Here is a 22,006-nt window from a genome sequence, read left to right as displayed (position 1 = left end):
TTGTGAAGGAGCTAGGATGCCATTCCCAATATGGCCACTTAGGTAGCAAGTTAATACATTATGTGATGAACCAGCTCAGCCAGAATGTACAAATGTCCAGAGAAAAGCAGTGACCTATTGTTCCAGCTGTCTGTATTTGGGGGAAGGTCACTGACCACTACCTACACAAGTGCATTCTGGGAGCAGCTATATAAATCACATGTAATCTCAGATCACTCTTTTTGGACACCGACTGCACCACATACAGGGCCTGATTCGTTCGCTCCGAGTGATGTTCGCACAACTGCGCATGTGTATGGGTTGTAATACGCATGCGCGAACCATTCATTGTGGTCGGAAATTGTGTGCTCGCAAAATAGCGAGTGCCTGCTAATTTGAGTGACAGGATGAGGCATTTGTGGGTGGCAACAGGGGAAGGTGCTTGAAAACGGGGAGTGGTGATCCAAACGCAGGCGAGCCAAACGGTCAAAACGGGCGTTTTAAGGGTGTGCATAATTAACAAAGCAGCGTCATTGACCACGTCACTTGGTTGTTTCATAGCCTGAACTGTTCGCATGATTGCGGAAGGAAAATCCAACCACAAGCACTGCGAGCAGTTCAGACGCCTTTCGCTATACTCGATTAGTCAAATAAATAGCAGAGATGACGTAGGATGCGAGCGGCCAGGGGGCGTCTTTACAAAATAGCGAGCGCATGTTTCGTTCGCTTGCTCAGACATAGAGGCGTCAACTGACCGCAAAGAGCGAGCGCTCAATTTAAATAGCCGGCCCCTTTTTTGAACGAGCGAGCGCAAATAGTGTCCGGCTCTGAATCAGGCCCACAGTACACAGGTATTCTCCTTACAACACGCTTCTTTGGACACATTGCAAGTATCATTTTCATGTATCTGTCTGTATATGTTCTGCCTATATTATGTATCCATATATTGAATTCACCATCCTCAAACAGAGCCGAAAGCTCTCCCACTGACATCACTTGTGATGTCAGTGGGGCCGCCACCAAACGGTAGGCGTTCTTATGGGAACGCCTCCGTCTGGGCAGCCACCCCCCCGGCCCGCCAACCAAAGGGGGCGTGCTGTCACTCAACATCGACAACACGCCCTCTTTGGTGCGAGACCCTGAGCGACGGATTGCCTCTCGCTATCCGGGTCTCGCGCATGCGTACGACGGAGCCGTCTCCATCATGCGCATGAGCTCTGGGCCTCCATCAACCCAGTTGCGAGCGCTCAGCGCTTGCGACCAGGTCTGAATCAGGCCCTGTATTCACACATGCCCTTGCAAGCTCACATTACACATATATATCCCTTCACCGATATGCCTGTACCCATTCCTTATACACACATACACAACAATATATTCCCCTAGGTGTTTTCTTTAGATATATTGCATCCTACAATGTATCAGTAGACCTCAGGCCTGTTGTAGCACATGGAAGTTAGCACTTATATACACATCACACACACACACTCACAACCACATGGTCTCTCTCTCTGCTCATACACACACATGCGTGCTCATTATATCTTTCTCTATCTCTTTACATATATTAACACATCCACAAAGAACAATACTGATAATACACACACATATTATTTATATCTTTCAGCATACAGTCAGGTGCATAAAAACTGGGACATTGACAGAATTTTCATATTTTGGCCTCTATTCACCACCACAATGGCTTTGAAATGAAACAAACAAGATGTGCTTTAACTGCAGACTTTCAGATTTAATTTGAGGGTAATTACATCCAAATCAGGTGAACGGTGTAGGAATTACAACGGTTTCTGTATGTGCCTCCCACTGAAATGAGGTGGGCGGTGGCTGGGTCATGCATTAACCTCCCATGTCCACCAATGTTTGCCACCCACCTACCCACCAATGTGTGCCACCCACCTATAAATGCATGACCCAACCACCATCTGCCGAAATGAGGCAGGTGGTGGCTAGGTCATGCATTAACCTCCCATGTCCACCAATGTGTGCCACCCACCTACCCACCAATGTATGCCAATGTCACGGGCCACCTAATAACTAGAAAATATAAACACATACCAAATATATTAAAATTTCATAAACAAATATATTACAACAAAATAAATAAATACATTGCAACAACATAAACATTCTATTACAATAATATAAAATAAATTTCAACAGCATAAACAAATATATTACTTTTGTTTATGTTGCTGTAATATATTTGTTTATGATGTTGTAATAGAACACCATAAACAAATGTATTGCAACAACATAAACAACAACATAATCAAATATATTACAGCATAAACACATATATTAAAAACCTGTAGAAAAACATAATACAATACAATTAAAATTACATTAAATTCCTGTAGAAAGAAAACATTAAAATACAATTAAAAACACACTTATATCCTGTAAAAAACCATAATACAATACAATTAAAAACACATTACATTCCTGTAGAAAAAAACATATTAAAATACAATTAAAAACACATTAAAATATTGTAAAAAAAATTATATTAAACATCCTTAAAACTGTACAAATAAATAACATTAAAAATCACAAAACTATTTACAATAATACTGAAAAATGTATATGTCCTTATTTTTCATTCTTCCTACGAATGTCAATGGATAGTGAGCACGAGTTTGTGACTGGATTCCTCGAGATCCTACAGTCAAACGAATGTCTATGGCGGATAAGCTGTAGACAATACCATAATAAGTCTCAGAAATTGGCACTTTTAGAGGTGTTGTTGGAGTACACTAAAAAGTTCATTGCGGATGCCGACCTGAAAACAGTTCGCCACAAAATCCAGAACCTGCGTACGGTCTAAATCAAGGAAAAGAAGAAAGTGGACGATTAAAATAGCTGCGGAGCAGGCACCGACGATGTGTATCATGCAACGCTGTGGTACTATCACTTGATAAGCTTCATCAGCGCTCAGGAGCCACAACGCCGGTCTGTCGTACTGATGGCCGAGCGAGAGGGAGTAGAGGCGGTAGTAGCGAGTGGACCATCAGAGAATTTTTTGGTAAGTTCAGACACAGTTCGTAGACCAAAACATTTTAGATCAAAGCCCAATTGTCCACTATAGTCAGTTATCTCCCAGACAGTCCTCCTGCCATGGCACCACACCTGGTCCGTTGAAATAGGCCATATACTCCTCCCTCACTTCTTTGGCACATGCGGTTGATGTTGAAATTGGAGGCACAGACACCGATGTAAACTGGGCAATCTCCTCCGGATGTCCTGCATCTTCTGGTCTAGCTGTGACTGGTCCTCATTGTGTCGTTTTTCTTTGCAGAAAGTTATGCAGCAAACAGCACGCCATCACGACCCAGTCTATCTTGTCCACACATAGGTTTATGGTGGTGTCGAAAATGCGGAGCCGGTTGCTGAGTATTCCAAATGCATTTTCCACAATGCACCATGCATAGGATAGACGACAGTTGTAGATCCTCTTCTGTCTGGTCAGGCCCCTCTGTGCAAATGGCTTCATCACATGTTCACGTAAAGCAAAAGCCTCATCTGCAACGAAAACATAATTTAGGCCGTGCTGTGTCTCGTCCAGTGACGGCAAGTTGAGTGTTTTGTTGGTAAAACTCTGGTATAATGCCGTCTGTTTAAAGACCCACCATCCGAAGCATGGCCACTCTTGCCAACATCCACAAACAAAAATTCGTAGTTGGCATTCACCACGGCCATGAGAACGATGCTGAAGAAGCCTTTATAGTTGCAGTAATATGATCCGATGTTGGCAGGTGGGTTGAGGCATATGTGTTTTCCATTGATGGCTCCTCCGCAGTTAGGGAAATTCCAATGTTGTTCAAACTCTTCAGCGATGCGCTTCCACTCCTCCACGGTGTTTGGAAACTAGAAAAATTCTAAAAATTTGGTTAAAACATGACAATTTTGTTTCTCCATTTTTTTTCCTGTATACACTCCCACCCAAGAGCCTTATATATCCTTCATGCCGGACCTAAGTTTGATCGGGGACAGCAAAGGTGGAAACTTCTTCCCCAGTGCCAACAACCATTCTAATCCCCCCATCATGTTCCGCACCTCCCCAACGAAAAAAGAAAAAACAGGGGAAAAAGGAGCAGCAGTACACAGAGCAGGAGGACATATTTCTGCAACAAGCCGATTGCATCCTTCAGAAACAGCAGGATGACATTGATGATTTCACAGCGCATAACAGTAGAATGTGTAAAATGGATGACCCAACAAAGAAAAATTTCAAAAGGCTCGTGTATGAGCTATTAATAAGGTCACTAAATAGTAATTTACATGAGTCAATTTACATTGCAGACCCACTTCTGTATTCGCCTACCCCAACCACCTATGTGAGGCCCCTCCCAGCCCAGTTGGAGGTTACTCCCCCACCCAGAACCCCACCCACAAGCCAAACAATTTATACTGCTCTGCTGGAGGTAGCGGATGATTTGCCCAGTTATTCGTAAATGTTCTGTATTTTTTTTTTATTATTGTTGCCTGTACTATACTATCACCAAATGTTATCACTCCCACTAGTTACTGTATGCTTTACAGTGGTGATGACGCAGATTGGACTGTGACCTTGAGTGAGCTGGGGTCACAATCTGTACTTGTGCCATGTGTGTTTTGGCCTGTTTAAACTGGCATCTGACCCACCGTATAACATACAGCAGCCTTCCTATAGGGACTGATAAAATTTGGTTATAATGCTGTTTTCTACATTTTATATACAGAATGTAAAATTGATATATTAAAAAAAACACAAAAATGTTTTAATTAATACTGTGCAGTGTTGTTGGCACAGTCTTGTTAATGCAGCCTTATTGACTGTCAACACATTATTATAAAGAGTTTTAATAAAAAAACACGAAAAAATAAAACCTTTTTTTCTTTCACAAGAAACAAATATGTGGTGTTTTTTTTTCTTACCTTGCAATACTGGTACTGCAGCACTTTAACGGTAGCCTTGCAGGTCTCCGGGATGATGATGACGAAGGACTAAGGGGAGATGAGTGTCCCAAACTTTAGGTCTCCCAGTGACCTTCCTGTAGACAGGTACCTCAGGGTAAAAACCAGTCTCTCTTCAGCAGGAATTGCCCTCTGCCACTTTGTGTCCTGCCTCCGGAGGTGGGGGGTCACCATACTCAACAATCCTGAAAGTGGCGTCATCCGTGCGCAGGTAGTTGCGGTAGTCGTCCGGGTTGTTCTCCTTGATCTCCATTAGCAGGGACATGTCAAAGCGAGTATCCCTTTGCAGAAACCACTCCTTGGTCCAGCATGCTCTCCTTCTCCTTCATTGGGCCCTCTCTTGGATCACCTTGACCCCAGCTTGGGCGACCAACACTTTATACTGATAGGGATGCATCAGCACAGAATTCAGGAACAGGATAGAATTCAGGCAGCACACTCTTGCAGGTAGAACGCACTTTGTAAAAGGCAAGCCAAATACAAAGCAGAGCACAGTAGCAATGTACAGGGTTCAACAGGTATACACCTAGCCTCACTAGTAGCAGAGCAGAATGTGCACAGGGTTAAAATGGCGCCTGCTTTTTATACCCCCTAGCTAGCCCCGCCCATTATTTAAAATTTCCCACCAATCGTGAAGATCCTCGTGTGTTGTTTGGTAAACTCACGATCTATCGTGCACGATCTCATGATTTGGATTTCTGACACGTTGGAGGATAGATCGTGGGATCATGAATCAAATTGTCAGCTTTTTTTACCTAATCGTGCTCACGACTGCTGGGGAGCTCCCAAGGAGAGTTCAGGGGAAATCGTACACGATGTCGGATTGCGAGCACATCATTATATGTGTAGGCACCTTCAGAGGAGCTTACAATCTAGGTGTCATTAAATATTTTTGGGGGAAGGAGGCCTGGACTACACACCCTAGCTCTTTATAATGGGATGTGCTACCTAGTTCAGACTGAACTGGTCTGGCTGGACTTCTTTGGGGCATCACCACTTAACACTTATTTTGAATACTTTATATCACTCAATGTTTGTTTTTTATTTATGTTATTTTATGTTTTATGTTATGTTATTTTTTGACACATTTATTTATCATTTTTCTAACACTTTCAACACTAAGCAGCCACTTTCACTTACCTAACAACTATTTTTTAATTTTTTTTTACCTAACAACTATGTTTTATTTTATTTTGTGTGATGCCCTGGGCTGTTTGGCTGGGATGGTTTGGGGATGGCCCCACGCCCCAAACAGATACCCCCATAGTGTTAAGGACTTACCCGATGGGGTTATCTTGACGCTGGTGGGTAAGCTCATAATTTTGGCCAAATTCATGCCAAAACCTTGCATATTATGTATAATTATTAATGGTTGTATGGTGCATCTGGTCTCTCCTTTTTTTTCTATGTTGTAATCTATGGGTCATGCCTGAGGTTTCAAATTGGTCAGAACAGGCGAGGGAGGCTGAGGAGGAGACTTGGGAGGTGTGGATGAAGCTGAATTACCGAGTAGAGGTGGTATGAGAGCGGTGATGCTGAATTGAATAACTTGATTGGTTTGAGGACGATTTTGATGAATTAAAGAACTTGATCAGTTTGAGACCGATGTTGATGAATTGAAGAACTTGATTGGTTTGAGACAGATGTTGAATATATCAGATGGGACTGATGTTTAAAGATATTGGCTGGCAGCGATTGAGGTAGATATGAACAAAACTCTGTGGTAAAGCCAGACTGGAGTACTAGATGGAATTGGAGACTTGACTACCAAGCTTGGAACTGGAATGTTACGGATTGGGACAGTTCATATTCAGAGTACCTGGGAGCTCAGCACAGAGCTGTAACTTCAGCAGAAGCAACATAGTACTGGCAACAGAGGCCAGTCAGGAAATAGAATTTATAGGGGTGGATCCCCAGGTATTGCATGCTGCAATCAGCTGTTCTGGGAGTTCTGAGTGAAGGAAGAGTATCAGATGACAGAGTGCAACATGCCTGCGCTCATACTGTTATTTTGGAGGGAACTCTGGGGTACAGTTTGTGCACCATCAGGCTATAGAGATTCCCTGTAAGCAAGGGGCTGTGGAGAGCCATCTCCATGCTCAGTGACAGGACACTGAGCGGATGAGGCAGGAGCAGCAAAGAGACCTCAGCACTAGCCGGGAGGGATGTGCAGTGTGAGCAGACCTCTGTGCTTTTCTGGAGTGATGCACAGCACGAGTGGACCTCAGCGCTAGCCTGGACAGACACCGGAGAGGAAAGGTGGTTTTTAGGTCGGTGCATGACATTATGCTCCCTGTCATATGCACACACACATACACACTAGGGTAATTTTTTTGTTATTTTTCAGAGCTAATTAACCTACACATATATTTTTGGAGTGAGGGAGGAAACCAGAGCACCCAGAGGAAACCCATGCAAGTGCAGGAAGAATATACAAACTCCAAACAGTTAGGGCTGTGGTGGAAAAAAAACCTAAGACCTCAGTGCTGTGAGGCAGTAATGCTAACCATTACAAACAGGTCACAAGTAGAAAGTCTTAAGGTCTAACAATGGAGGAGAATATCAAAACAAAGATGTTGAAGATGCTGAAACCTTCCTAAAGAAGCATGGTATTGAACATCAACTGACCATTGCATACACGCCTGAGCTGAAAGGTGTAAATGAGCGTGCAAATTGCACTATAGTGGAGAGAATTTGATCTACTGTATGCTAAAAGATGCCAGCCTGAATAAGTGCTTTTGGGCCAAAGCAGTATATCTGAAGAATCATGCTCCCACTGATGCTGTGAAAGATAAAACACTGATCGAGCCACGGTCTGGATGAAAGCTAAGTATCAACCATCTCAGTGTTTCAGTGCATTGCATATGTATATATCCCCAAGGAGAAAAGACATACATTAGACCCCAAATCAATAAAATGTATTATGCTTGGATACTGCCAAGAGAGTAATGGGGAAAAGGCTTTAGGACCCTAAGAAGATAAAACTTATAAAGTTAAAAGATGTAACATCCAAAGAAACAGCACCACTTAAAATAAAGCTGGAAAAGTAATTGCAGAGTGAGCATGTCCCGCTGTATATGCCAGCAGCTGGAGGTGTGTCTGAGACAGAGACTAACAGCATCCTTTGGACACTTCAGGCAGGCATGCTGCCATGTGTACAGCTGCCTGGAGCATCTTGAAGATGCTCCACACACTTCTGCACTTCCGGGAGGTGGCATGCCCCGCCTCCTATATGCGAAGATATGACATCATATGCAAAGGAGGCGGGGCAGGCACAGGATACTTAAGCCCTGTTATGGCCCTGATGCACATATCAAAAATAATGCCAGGACTGCGGTGTCCTGTTCTGCCCGGTAGCTGTGAGCTATGCATAGCAGAGCAGCGGTAAATAGGTGCCACATGCACCTTCTATTAGTACGTGTTACAAAGAAATGTTGATTGCATGGGGCAGGTGGGGATTAATGAGTAGCCAAGTATGAATGCCCATGGGAGTATAATCATGCTTATCATTACATGATCTGGTCACTACACCTGTCCCAATCCAGGCTGCTCCCAAAATGTTGTATGAATAGTATGACACTAACCTACACACACACACACAAATACATTACTCTTTCACAAGATCCATCAATTTATGTAGGGATAGTTTCAGGTCTTAAATATTTTCCCACTTTAATTATCCTATTTTTAAAAACTTTCCCATGGTGACATACTGGGTGAAGTTTGATTCCATTAGTTGTATAAGGGGGGGGAGAGGGAGAGGGAGAGGAGAGAGAGAGAGAGAGAGAGAGAGAGAGAGAGAGAGAGAGAGAGAGTTCCGGAGAAGCACCAGGGCAAATACCTTCACTGTTTTGGGGATTTTTCCGCTACCTCTGTTTATTATGATGCTTACAGCAGCCCCATAAGCCACAACCACCGTGCTCAGCCTCAGATTAGGGCCGTGGCTCGGTAGTGCTGAGCTTCTTTTCGCCTTCAAATGCGTCTTATTTGCACAATGATGTGACTGGATAGTACAAGCAGCTTCTGCTGATTAAAATGATAAGCAGCATGCCTATGTTCTGTGAGCAAGTGCGGGTGTATCTGCATGCAAAATGCTATGTTACAGTGTCAGTGGCTGCAACGTAGTGTTTAGCATGCAGATACACCCGCAGTCAGACACAGAATGTAGGCATGCTGCTTATCATTTTAGTCAGCAGAAGTTGCTTGTGCTACAGTATCTATTTGCATTGCTGTGCGAATAAGACACATTTGAAGGTAAAAAGTCACACTGAGCTCCTGCATTATGTGTAGCATGACTTCTAGCGCACAGAGGATAGATGTATGTGGGCACATCTGTAAGGGTCAGAGAGGTTATGTAGAGAGAAGGGCTGAGGAGGCAACAAGATTGTTATGGAGGGGTGCAGAGAGATACAATAAGAGCAGGGATGGACTGGGGCTGCTTAGCAGCCCAAGCAGTCTCCCTGAGCGTGCACATCCACAAAAAGTGAGTGGTCTCATGGTAAAAAGGTGTGGCCTCGCCTCAAAGGGGCATGGCGTGAGTCATAGGGAACTGGCTACGTGGCATGTCCCCATCATTCACTATCCAGGCCATGGAGAGCTCCGGGAGGTGGAGATGGTCAGCCAGGGATTGATGCCGGACCGGCCCATCGGCCCTTCTGCCATTTGTCAGAAGTTGAAGGACAGTCCAGCCCTGGTATGGAGAGTGGAGGGCTAGAGCCAATAAGACTCATTAAAGGGGGCTCATAGAGCAATTTGGCTGCTATGTGGAGTGCAGATATTTGGATAGAGGAGGGCTCAGGGGGCAACGCGACTCCTATGAAGTGGTGAGGCAGAGAGATCTGGAGAAAGGAGGGCTCATGGGGTAATAAGTGTGCTATGGAGGGGTAAGGATGACAGATATGGAAGAAGGGGGACTCAGTGAAATGAGTTTGATATGGAGGAGGGGGCAGACGGATATGGAGATTAGGGGGCTCAGGGAGCAATGAGACTGCTATGAAGTGGGGTCATACATAAGGAAAGAGGGGGCATGGAGCAAGGACTGCTGTTGTGTGGGTGGAGACAGAGAGATACGGAGGTAGGGGGTCAGTAAGAGATATGAAGGGGGCAATAAGTGAAATATACCAGGGACAGGGAGAGATATGGAGGAGATAATGAGGGATATATGGAGGAAGCGTACTCATGGGGTGATGAGACAGCTATGGAGGGGGAAGGCACAAGTATGGGGGTAGGAGGACAGTGAGAGAGCTATGAAGTGTGCAATAAAAAGCTATGGTAAGGTAAGGAGAGAAGTATAGAGAGGCGCAGTGAGAGAAACGGAGGAGGTAATGAGAGAGATAAAGAGGTAGAGGGCTATGAGAGAGATCTGTACATGCTAATGCTCAATGTTGGTTGGTAGTGGAAGAGTAAGGAGAGAGGGTCAAGTAAATTATTTGACAATTTTAAATGCAATGTGCCAATTATATCTATCAATTTAGCATAATAACCACTGAATCCTTCTTATAAAATAGAAGTAGGCACAGCAAAAAAAATACATTTCTATAGCTAGTTGACGGGAAGTGGGGTACAATGTTCATTCATTGGGGGGAATTTAACTCTGGGAGGTAAACCGGATGTGCTGTTCTGGAATGGCACATTAAATCCGCTGGCATTGCAAGTTTTTCCTTGTACCCCACAGAGGTGGAAGTTAAAACTTTAAATGTGAACACTACCATAAATGGTGGATATGTGTGCAGCAGCAGCACATCAGACAGAATTGAATTCTCCCTATTATTCCATGCAGGCCTGTACTTTTCCAGGATTTATAAAAACTCCAACATAACTTAGAACAACAGCAGGCAGCTGAAGAATAGTTCTCAGGGCGGCAGGTTCAGTTCAGACATAACTTACTAACGTACTTTTTGTTGTTGTATGGGAGTACATATGGCAGTTTTACAATCATTATGTTGCCGGCACTTAATTTGCCAACACTATGCCAGCAACGTTAAAATGCTCCTTTAAGTATTTTAACTTTTAATATGATGTAAAAGCAGCATGTTTAAAATTATACTAGCGAAAACTGTTAAAATACTTTAAGTATTTGGTCCTGACAACGGAGCTCCAATACTTGCATTGTGGACATAATGATTATCGATATCCCCTTTGCATACCGTTGTATCCGTTTTCTCTTCTTTATTTTTTTATTTCAGGGCAGGTTGGTAAAAGGAAGGAGCAGAAGGTAGTGTCGTGGTTTGTCTTTTCATGAGATGTATTGGATTAGCACAGCTTTCACATAGCAATGAGACTGCCAAGAACCCATACCTCCTCCAATGGTGTAAGCAACTTCTGGCGGACCCTATGTTAAGAGCTGGTGCGTGGTGACCTCCCCTTGTTCACTTGGCCATACCCCCTCTGGCTATACCCCCCACCCCAACCCCCAACTATTGAGCCTTCCATCTTTTCTGGATCTGCCACTTGGGGCAATTCCAATCAGCGCAATGCTAAATACCTACGGGAGGAAGCTCCCAGAGCTATTCAATTCAGCGCGTTTTTTGGTCCAACTTATAGATTTCCTAGCTTAGATCACTGCTAACAGCCTTGCAGCTGGCACTTGAGTCGAAGAATGCTGGTTCTTGACACTAAACACCCAGGTTAAGTCACGAGAACTGGCATTCTCCAGCTTAACTGCTTCCTGACAAAGTAAACATTGCGCTGAATTGAATAGCTCCGGAAGCTCCCTCCCTCCCGGCAGCATCATGAAGAATTGAATCGCCCCCACTGTAAGGTAATATTTGTAGAATAGTAACTTATTTTCTAAAAATGCCATTATAATAACTTCTAATAATTTTTTATTTCACCAAGGTCCCTTCAAGACCATACTATGCATAATGCAAATACAGATGCCATGGGGCAGCGATGATGGCACCTCCAATGTTATGTGCTCCGGGTAGCATCACTGCTCACACACCCCCAGTTGTGGTACTGATGCCCAAACTAACATTGCTGTGTGCCTAAATCATACAGCCACACTTAGTACTTTTTCTCATTGCAGTCTTGTAGGATAAATGTGGCATTAACATCATGCCACATTAAACACTTCACAGGGCAAAACCTAATTTAATATTGCTGCAAAAAGCAGGAAAATATGGCCCTAAATGTTAAAAAGTTGTTGCTGTAGATTCTACACAAAACACAATTACTGTTACAAAACAATCTAGAATGCACAAATCTATTCTGGAAGGAACTGTATTAACTTAGCATCAGATATCCATTTTAATGAAAACAGAGCATTATATATCAGATATCAGATATCGGTATTAATAATTACCAGTAGTACAGAAGGAAGAGGAAGTTTGGCAGTGAAATAGCCAGCTGAATGCCCTGCCATGTAGAAATCAAATAAGCAATGCCAGGAATGATCATGACTCCCAAAGTGAAAAACATCTGAACCACAATACCGACGATACGTCTCTGCTTAGATCCCACCAGCTCTGTAACTGTGGAGAGGGAAAATAGACAACAAACATTATATAAGTCGTTAAAACATGGATCTCTTATTCAATTACATCCACACCCCACCTAACAAACAGAATTTTTAATATCCACTTCAGGAGTTGCACACTTTGAAAATATTTGTTGAATTCTGTTTTAGTTTTTAGCAAAAATGAGGGAAGGAAGTGGTCACCAGTGCGGAGCTGAGCACAGCGCAGAGCTGCGCTATGAGGTGTGATGTGGTGAGAGGGGGGGGCACGTGCATTGGTGGGCAGGAAGTGGGGGATACAGAAACATCAGGGATATAATATATATATATATATATATATATATATGTTCCTATTTGGATCGGCACTCACTTTAAGCTGTGTTCAGCAACTCCGGTGCCCTACACATGTTTTGTTACGAAGGGACAGTTTTCCTTTTTTTCAACATATTATGGTTAGATGATGAGTTTTTCACACATATCTTTCACACATTCCTTACACAGTACTTCACTGACACTAATACATGGTCCCAGTCAGAGGTTCTCTTTGTTATACAGTGGCGGAACTCCCGGAGACAATGGAGTCATTTGCCGCTGGGCTCCAGCCCTTAAGGGGGCACCTGGCTCCATTGTCCCCCGGGCCGTTCTGGGCACTGCTATGGAGATGGAGCGCCATCGGGGCTTACGACCAGACCCTAGGGTAGGGTCTGGGCACTCGTAAGCCCCAGGGAGCTTCCTGCTCTGTTCGAGCAGGAAGTTCCCCACTGACATCAGCAATGATGTCAGTGGGGCGCCCCCAAACGGCAAGCATTCGGACTGGAACGCCTCCGTTTGGCCGGGCACGCCCCCGCCTGCCCAGCAAACGGGGCGAGCTGTCACTCAACATCGACAGCTTGCCCCTTCTGCTACGAGACCCCTAACAATGGAGCGGCCATCGTTAGCCGTTAGCCGGGTCTCACGCATGCGCACGACGGAGCCGGCTCCGTCGTGCGCATGCGCTGTGGGGCAACATGGAATTGATTGTGAGAGCTCAGCGCTCACGACCGACTCTAAATGAGCTCCTATATCCTCTTGGATCCAGGCCTGCCGACGACACCGGAACAGGCGCTGGTCCCACAGCTGCCGCCGCCGATGACGTCGCAAGCCATGATTGGCTCACGGCGACCATCTTTGATTTTCAAAGATGGCCGCCATGAGCCAATCATGACTCGTGATGTCATTGGAGGTGGCGGCACCTGCAGAGGACCATAGAAGCCCTGGGGAGGTGGCAGCCATCCCCCAGGTGAAAACGCCAGAAGCCCTGGTGGGTGGGCGCTCACCAGTTGAAGACGCCAAAACCATGGTGAGTTGGCGCCAGCCAGGCGAAGACACCGATGCCCTGGCGGGTTGGTGCCCGCCGGGCGAAGACACCGGAAGTCCTAGTGGGTGGCAACCATGCAAAAGAGCTGACACAGGCTGCCGCCCACTAGGTGAAGAGGCCGAAGCCCTGGCGGGTTGGTGCCCACCAGGCGAAAACGCCAAAGCCCTGGCGGGTTGGCGCCCGCCGGGCGAAGACACCGGAAGTCCTAGTGGTCGGCGGCCACGAAATAGAGCTATCACAGGCTGCTGCCCACTAGGCGAAGACACCGAAGCCCTGCAAGGTTGGCGCCCGCCAGGCGAAAACACCGAAGCTCTGGCGGGTTGGCGCCCGCCAGGCGAAGATGCCTAAGTCCTGGGGTGGCGGCGGCCATGCAAAAGAGCTTAAAGGCCACCGTCCCCCAGGTGAAGACCTGTAAAATAAAATATTACAATATTATAGTGTGTTGTGTTATGTTAATATTTTTTTTACAGGTGGACTACAGGTGGCAGTGGGCCCTAATGCCCTGCATGCTGGTACTTGTGGTTTTCCAAGTACCAGCATGCAGGGAGGCCTATAGTTCACCTGCAAAAGAAAATATTCTTTAATATGCACCACACAACACAATCAAACCCAGGGGTGCTGGGGATAGCCCCAGGCTATCACCTTGGGCCTGGGGTGCCCTGTGGAGGTGGACTCCTTTATTGGGGGGGTGCCCCCGGCTCCTCAGGGATCCCCGGCCTGGACTGAGTAGCGGTCAGGGTTGATGCTGCGGCTGGGGGACGAGGTGAAAGGGCTCCCCTGGCTGTGGCATCAGCCCCCCATTAGAAATAGTCCGGTGCTGGTCCTGGAGAATACAGTGGGACCCTGCTCATTTTTTCACCCTGTATTTCCAGAACCAGGACTGGATCAGAGCCCAGTGCTGGTTGCACAACTTATGGGGGACTCCTACGTCATTTTTTCATCATATTTTGGCAACCAGGACAGGTTCTCAAAAGCCTGGTTCAGGTTGTGCTAACTACAGGTGACCCCCTACGTCGTTTGTCCCCTGTATTTAGCACAACCAGTACTGGGGCTCCGGGTGTGGCTGTTTTATGGGAGGGGCGCTTTTAGATGTCCCCCGTATTTTGGCAATCAGGGCTGGTTCTGACTAGCCCGGTGCTGGTTGTGCCTAAATATGGGGGAACCCTATGTCATTTGTTCCCTGCATTAAAGCACAACCATGACTGGCTGCCTGTGTTTAAAAAAAAAATGGCATGGCCGTCTTTTGCAATAGTACTACAGATCCCAGCAGGTATCCCCCGCATGCTGGTACTTGGAGAACCACAAGTACCAGCAGGCGGGGAATTAAGGGCCTGCTGGCACCTATAGTACCCCTGCAAAAGAAATATTCAAATAAAACACACAGACACAGTCTTCTAAATCTTTTATTTACCGGAAACTTTACCTGGAGCGCGGTGGCCAGTAAGCTCTTTTGCGCGGCCGCCGCACATCCAGGGCTTCTGCGGTGTCTTCACCCGGAGCACAGCGGGCAGTAAGCTCTTTTGCACGGCCGCCGCACATTCAGGGCTTCCCGTCGTCTTCATTCTTCAGATGGTCTCTCCAGCTCCCCGGTAAAGTGAAAATATAAATATTGGCTTTTGCTGTGGAACTGCAGTTCACAGCAAGCCTCCCCTGCATGTCGGTACTTGGAGAACCACAAGTATCAGCATGCGGGGCATCAAGGGCTTGCTGGTACCTTTAGGTCCACAGCAAAAGCAATATTGAAAAAAACACATACACCATAGAAAAGTATAATTTTATTAAAACATACATGCACACACACATGTACTCACAAATGCATACACACTATGTCACATACTCACCTATGTATCCCTGAAGCCAATCTGTCCTCTTCTCCAGTGGACAATACAATGAATTACCTGTGAAAAAAAAATCCATACTCACCTCCTCCTATGCGTGGATCAGGTCCTCTTCACACAATCCAGGGTCTTGGCAAAAAAAAAAAAAAATGGAGATACCCAGAGCTGCCCGAATGACAGCTTCGCCCGGGATTTCAATACAGAAATCCCGATGCGGAGTGCTCATTGGCTGAGAGAGGCTAGCCTTCCGCCTATCAGCCATCGAGCGTTTCTCACCATTTAATTCAATGGTGAGAACCGAGCGTGCCCTTTTCAAAAATGGCATCCCCTCACCAAGGGAGTAGCCAGACAGTAGTAAGAATGATGTAAGTAAAAAACAAGTAAAAAAATTCAATAAGTAAAGTACCTCAGTGTTACAACAAGACAAGAGGTCACATGATTTAGCAACAGGTCCTGATGTCACACCAGTGGGGGCGATGCTGCCAGCTCTGGGCAGTAGGATGCCTGCCTGGAGTATCTGTTGGATGTTCTTGCATCTGCAGTAGCGCTACTGGCTGCAGGGGTGGGCAATAAGCAGCCCTCCAGCTGTTGAACTACAAATCCCAGCATGCACTGCAACATTTTTAGCATGGCCAAATAGCAAAACTGTGGCAGGGCATGCTGGGATGTGTAGTTTTACAACATCTGGGGGGGCCACTTATTGCCAGTCCCTAGGCACTCTGCAAGCCTCATGCAGGTGAATGTGCGAACCCTAGTGCCCTGTGCAACTACACAGGCCACACACCCCTAGTTACGGCTCTAATGTACCTGATAAGATTCAAGAATATTTTTGTGCCTCATCTCTTTGGTTCCTGAGCTCAGCTGAATTACATGACACTGACTGCGCCTGGCATGCCCGTCTCCTCCCTCTCTACATTTTGCAATTTTCAGGGCCCAGATACACTGAGCTTGTGGGATATTAACGGAGCCAGTGGCGACCAAGGCTGAACCGCGCGGCCTCGCTAAGCTGTGGGTGACCACCCACAGCTTTAGCGAGCGGCCAGGTGATGGTCGCGATGTAGTGAGCCGCCCCTTTTGTAGTGAGTCCCGGAGCAAAAGAATTTATCTCTCGCTCCGAGTCTCGCGCATGCGCATTGCGCATCCCACGCATGCGCAATGCACAACCATCGACTCACTTGCGAGCACATAGCGCTTGCGAGCGGGTCTGAATGAGGGCCATACTGCGTACTTCAGTAGGGGCTCTAGCAGGCAACAGATTCAAGTAATATGCGCAGTGGGGGACCACCGACCCGCTTGCGAGCACTGTGCGCTCGCGAGCGGGTCTGAATCAGGCCCACTGTGTGTTGCTGTCACAGCTTTGGGCTGCCAGCAGGCTCTCTCCTTGTTATATACTCAATCCCAAAAAAAGTGAGTACTAAACACACTGACTGGACTACTACTGCGGCGTTTGCCTCAATGAAGACAGACATTATTATATGTTTAAGTACTGAGTTTAAATTAAAAAAAAAAAAACATCGGTAAACACTGGTTCCAGAGAACCAATGTTTTTATCTATAAATGTTACAAACATTGGTACTTCCAATGTTTTCTTTCAATGTCTCATCTCTACTCTATGTGTCCTGCACTAGCAGCAGTAGCTTGGAACAGAGGAGGAGCTGAGGCGCGTCAAAAAGCTCTGTGTTCCGGATATGCTTCGTGCTCCTGATTGTGGACTTGGTAACGTCCGTCCACGACCTGACAGAGGAGCCTAGTGTCAGTGGCCGGGCGTTCAAGTGAAGAAGTCAGTCTGAAAGTGAGGATTCATTCAAAAGAAGCGCAGAGTGCATCAATGCAGTGCATAGCTATAGGCTGCGGTAAGTAGGAGACTGGAGTAACGGTCATATTTAGATTAGTCACTTTGAAAATAAATAAAAATGGATTGTACCATTGTTCCATTGTTTGGTCTCTCTTGTTATCTCTTCCTCAATTTTACCTCCTCCAAGAGTTTGTATGTTAAGTAGAAAAAAATATGAGATATGGTAAGAACTTACCCTTGTTATCTCTATTTCTACGAAGTCCATAGGGTTCCACAGGATACCTTGGGGTATAGGTGTGACGTCAGTCGCAGGGCACCAAAGAGTTAAGCTTTCAGCCTCCCAGGATGCACTAGGTCCCCCTCCTATACCCCGCCCCCGGGCCAAGGCACCTCAGTTAGTTACCAAGCCATAGGCCGGAGGAGAAGGAAGAGAGAGAACAAAGATCTGGACACATACAAGAATCACATTCTCACCAGAGAGAGACGGAAAACCGGTGACCAGAGCAAAGCCCATCTGCAGCACAGGTGCGACAGGGCGGGAGTCCTGTGGAACCCTATGGACTTCGTAGAAATAGAGATAACAAGGGTAAGTTCTTACCATATCTCATATTTTCTACTTCAGGGTCCATAGGGTATCCACAGGATACCTTGGGGATGTCCCAAAGCAGTATCCTTTAAGGGTGGGGACGCTCCTGTGCAGAAAGGAGAATCCACCGCCCGAAGGAAGCATCCTGAGAGGCGAAGGTGTCAAACCTGTAATACCTCACGAAGGTATGGACAGAAGACCACGTAGCAGCCTTGCAGATCTGAACTGCCGAGGCACCACGTCGAGCTGCCCACGAAGGACCCACAGACCTAGTGGAATGAGCCTTCAGAGAAGGAGGGACCGGTAGGCCTTCATGAAGATAAGCTTCAGAAATAGCCATACGGATCCAGGCTGCCAAAGTTTGCTTTGAAGCAGGCCAACCCTTTTTACAGAAGCCATAGAGGACAACAAAGCGTCCGACTTCCTAAACAAAGAAGTGCGGTCAACATAAGTCCTTAATGCCCGCACAACATCCAAAGAGGCCTCACCCACGGAAAGACCCGGTGAGTTAAAGGCCGGAACAACTATTTCCTCGTTAACATGAAACTGGGAAACAACTTTGGGAAGAAACTCGGGCCGAGTGCGGAGCACTGCCCTGTTCCCATGAAAAACCAAGAAAGGGGGTCTACAAGAAAGAGCCCCTAACTCAGAAACACGTCTGGCTGAAGCAACGGCCAGAAGGAAAACAGTCTTAGCTGTTAGCCATTTAATATCCACTGAGCCCAGTGGTTCAAACGGCGGTCCTTGGAGAGCCCTCAGGACCACAGCCAAATCCCAAGGCGCCACAGGTGGAACAAAGGGCGGCTGAATACGGAGAACACCTTGCATAAAGGTGCGCACATCCGGGATTGTAGCAATCCTACGGTGAAACCAGACAGATAGGGCCGAAATCTGTACCTTCAAAGAAGCAAGGCGAAGCCCATGATCTAGTCCCGCTTGCAGGAAGGCGAGAATCCGAGACAGACGAAACTCCCGCGGTGCATAACCTCTCGGTCGACACCACTGGAAGAACGTATGCCACACGCGATGGTATATCCTCGCGGAAGACGGTTTCCGAGCTCGTAACATGGTACGCACCACAGAGCTGGCAAACCCCCAGGACCTCAGCATGGCCGTCTCAACAGCCACGCCGCCAAAGACAGCCGAGTCAGGTCCGGGTGAAGACAAGGACCCTGAGACAGAAGGTCCGGTCATAGCGGCAACCGCAGAGGACTGTCCACGGACAGACCCTGAAGGTCAGAGAACCAGTGCCGTCTGGGACACGCGGGAGCTATCAACAGGAGCGTCCCTCCTTCCTGTTTGAATTTCCGGATTACCCGTGGAAGAAGGGAGACCGGAGGGAACAGGTATGCGAACCTGAACGTCCACCGGACGGACAGAGCATCCACCAGAGACGCCCCTTCGTCTCTTGTGCGAGACCGGTACACCGGCAACTTGTTGTTGTGCCGGGACGCCATGAGGTCGATTTCTGGAAGACCCCACCTGTCCACCAGTAGTTGAAAAACGTCCGGGTGCAGGGACCATTCCCCTGGATGAACGTCCTGGCGACTTAGAAAGTCCGCCTCCCAATTTAGCACTCCCGGGATGAAGACCGCTGATATGGCCGGAAGATTGCGCTCCGCCCAAACCAGGATCCGAGAGACCTCTACGAGAGCCGCCCGACTGCGAGTTCCTCCTTGCCTGTTTATGTAGGCCACGGTGGTAGCATTGTCCGACTGGACCTGCACCGGGTGACCCTGGAGAAACCGCTGTGCCTGCAGGAGAGCATTGAAGACCGCACGGAGTTCCAAGATATTTATTGGAAGCTCCGCTTCTGTCGGTGTCCACCTGCCCTGGAACAAGTGTGGACCCGAAACTGCTCCCCAGCCCCGAAGACTGGCGTCCGTTGTCAACAGGACCCAATTTGGAACCCAGAACGGACGTCCCTTGTTGAGGTGGGTCGTCTTTAACCACCACGCAAGGGACAGGCGAACCTCCGGGGTGAGCACAATCGTCTGGAACTTCAGAGACTGAGGCAGCCTGTTCCACTAGGACAGGATCAGGTGCTGCAGAGGTCTGGAGTGAAACTGGGCGTATTTCACCATGTCGAACACCGACACCATGGAGCCCAGTAACCTCATCGCCGAGTGTAAGGACACCCGGCGGCTGTGCAGACAACTGCGCACCCCTGACTGTAAAGCAGAGATCTTGTCCTCCGTCACGAAGATCCTTTGCTGTCCCGAGTCCAATAAGGCTCCAAGATGCAGAATCCTCCGAGACGGGATTAGAGTGGACTTCTGCCAGTTGATTAGCCAGCCGTGCCGTTGCAGCAGTGCAATGGTCAGGTCCAAGTGGTGTAACAGGAGCTCTGGAGATCCTGCCACCAATAACAGGTCGTCCAAGTACGGCAACATGCGGACTCCTTGCAGCCGCAGAGAAGCCGCCATGACCGCCATAGCGTCCTGTATGTCCAATGACACCATGTAGTCCCCAGGTTCCAGCGCCAGAATGATGGACCGTAGGGTCTCCATCCGAAACTTCGGGACCCGCAAAGACTTGTTGAGTGCTTTGAGGTTGAGAATCGGACGATATGACCCATTGGGTTTCTGTACCAAAAATAGATTTGAATAGAAACCCTGGCCCCTCTGGGAGAATGGAACAGGCACTATAACTCCAGCCTGGAGCATAGTGTGCAATACCTTCCGCAGCTCCGTAGCCTTGTTCCGGTCTGATGGTAGACCCGTGGTGAAGAATCGAGCCGGGGGTCTGTGCCGGAAGGAGAGGGCGTACCCGTGAGAGACCACCTCCAGAACCCAAGTGTCTGTCGTAGTGAACGACCAACACCGGGAGAACTGCAGCAGGCGGCCTCCCACCCTGGGATCCCCCAAGGGGAGACCCGGACCGTCAGGCCGCAGGCTTGTCATCTGGCTTGGGGGCCGGACGTCTGGTACTCCATGCCTGTTTCCGGGGCTTGACCAATTTCTTAGGGCCAGCCTGTCGAGGAAACGACTGTGGTTTGGGCCTGCCCTGGGCCCTAGATGACTGAAAGGACGATGGTCCAGAACCAGAAGGAGCAGCGGCCGACGGGAGACAAGCAGATTTGGCTGCCGCCAGCGTGGCCACAATCTTATCCAGATCCGGACCGAAGAGAACTTCTCCGGTAAACAGCAACGCTTCCAGACCTTTCTTGGATCTGCGTCCGCCTTCCAGGATCGCAGCCACAAGGTGCGACGAGCAGCTACCGCTGCTGAAGAAATTCTAGACACCAGAGTACTAATGTCTAGAGCCGCCTCGTTGATGTAGGTGGCCGAATCACGGAGATTGCCAAACAACTCCGCTTGTTCGGCCGGACAGTCGGATTCAAAAGAAGCCTCTAATGAATCCGCCCAGCGCTCCATCGCTCTGGCAACCCAGCAAATGGCCATAGCCGGCCGTGCTGCCCCCCCTGCAAGGGAATAAGCGGACTTCAGGCAGATTTCTACCTTGCGGTCCGTAGCATCCTTAAGGGAGGACATGGATGGCATCGGCAATGTGGCACTACGGACAAGACGGGTCACGTGAGAATCCACCTGTGGAGGGGATTCACACTTAGCAAAATAATTATCCGCGAACGGATAAGCCACCGCCAGGCGTCTCTGCGGCTGGTATCTTTTGCCAGGTTGTTTCCACGCCTCCTCTAAATGGTCCACCAACTGACCCGAAAGAGGAAAGACTGTGGCATCGCCCTTCACATCTTTGAAAAAGGCATACTTAGATTTAGCCGCTGGGGGAACTTCGTCCTCAATCACCAAGGCTGTGCGGACCGCCCGAATAAGTCCAGGAATATATACTTTGGACTTAGCATCAGCGTCCTTAGTATGGAAAGGTTCCTGATCGTAAGGATCCAGAATCTCCCCATCATCAGACGTCCCTTCGTCATCCTCATAAGGAGCGGACAGAGACGCCACCGGCCTTTTATGAGGCCGCATCACAGACTCCCCTTGCAACACATCCGACAAGTGCTGTAAAGAACTCGTCAGGGAGTTAACCCACGCTGGCTCCT

The 22,006-nt window shown here is 47.6% G+C and overlaps 1 protein-coding gene across 1 annotated transcript in view; it reads right to left on the bottom strand.

Annotated features, from left to right (window-relative positions):
- The window catches only part of LOC148543160 (solute carrier family 22 member 3-like), a 397,488-nt gene that overhangs the window by 174,875 nt on the left and 200,607 nt on the right, over nucleotides 1-22,006 (bottom strand). The window contains exon 4 of the mRNA XM_088451782.1: nucleotides 12,257-12,425. Within this exon, the coding sequence (XP_088307908.1) occupies nucleotides 12,257-12,425 (169 nt within the window). The remainder of the gene's footprint in view (nucleotides 1-12,256; nucleotides 12,426-22,006) is intronic.

The sequence above is a fragment of the Taudactylus pleione genome, unplaced genomic scaffold, assembly GCF_031769625.1.
Source record: "Taudactylus pleione unplaced genomic scaffold, aTauple2 ptg000006l, whole genome shotgun sequence".
NCBI lineage: Eukaryota > Metazoa > Chordata > Amphibia > Anura > Myobatrachidae > Taudactylus > Taudactylus pleione.
This window is presented reverse-complemented; position numbering and strand designations above follow the sequence as displayed.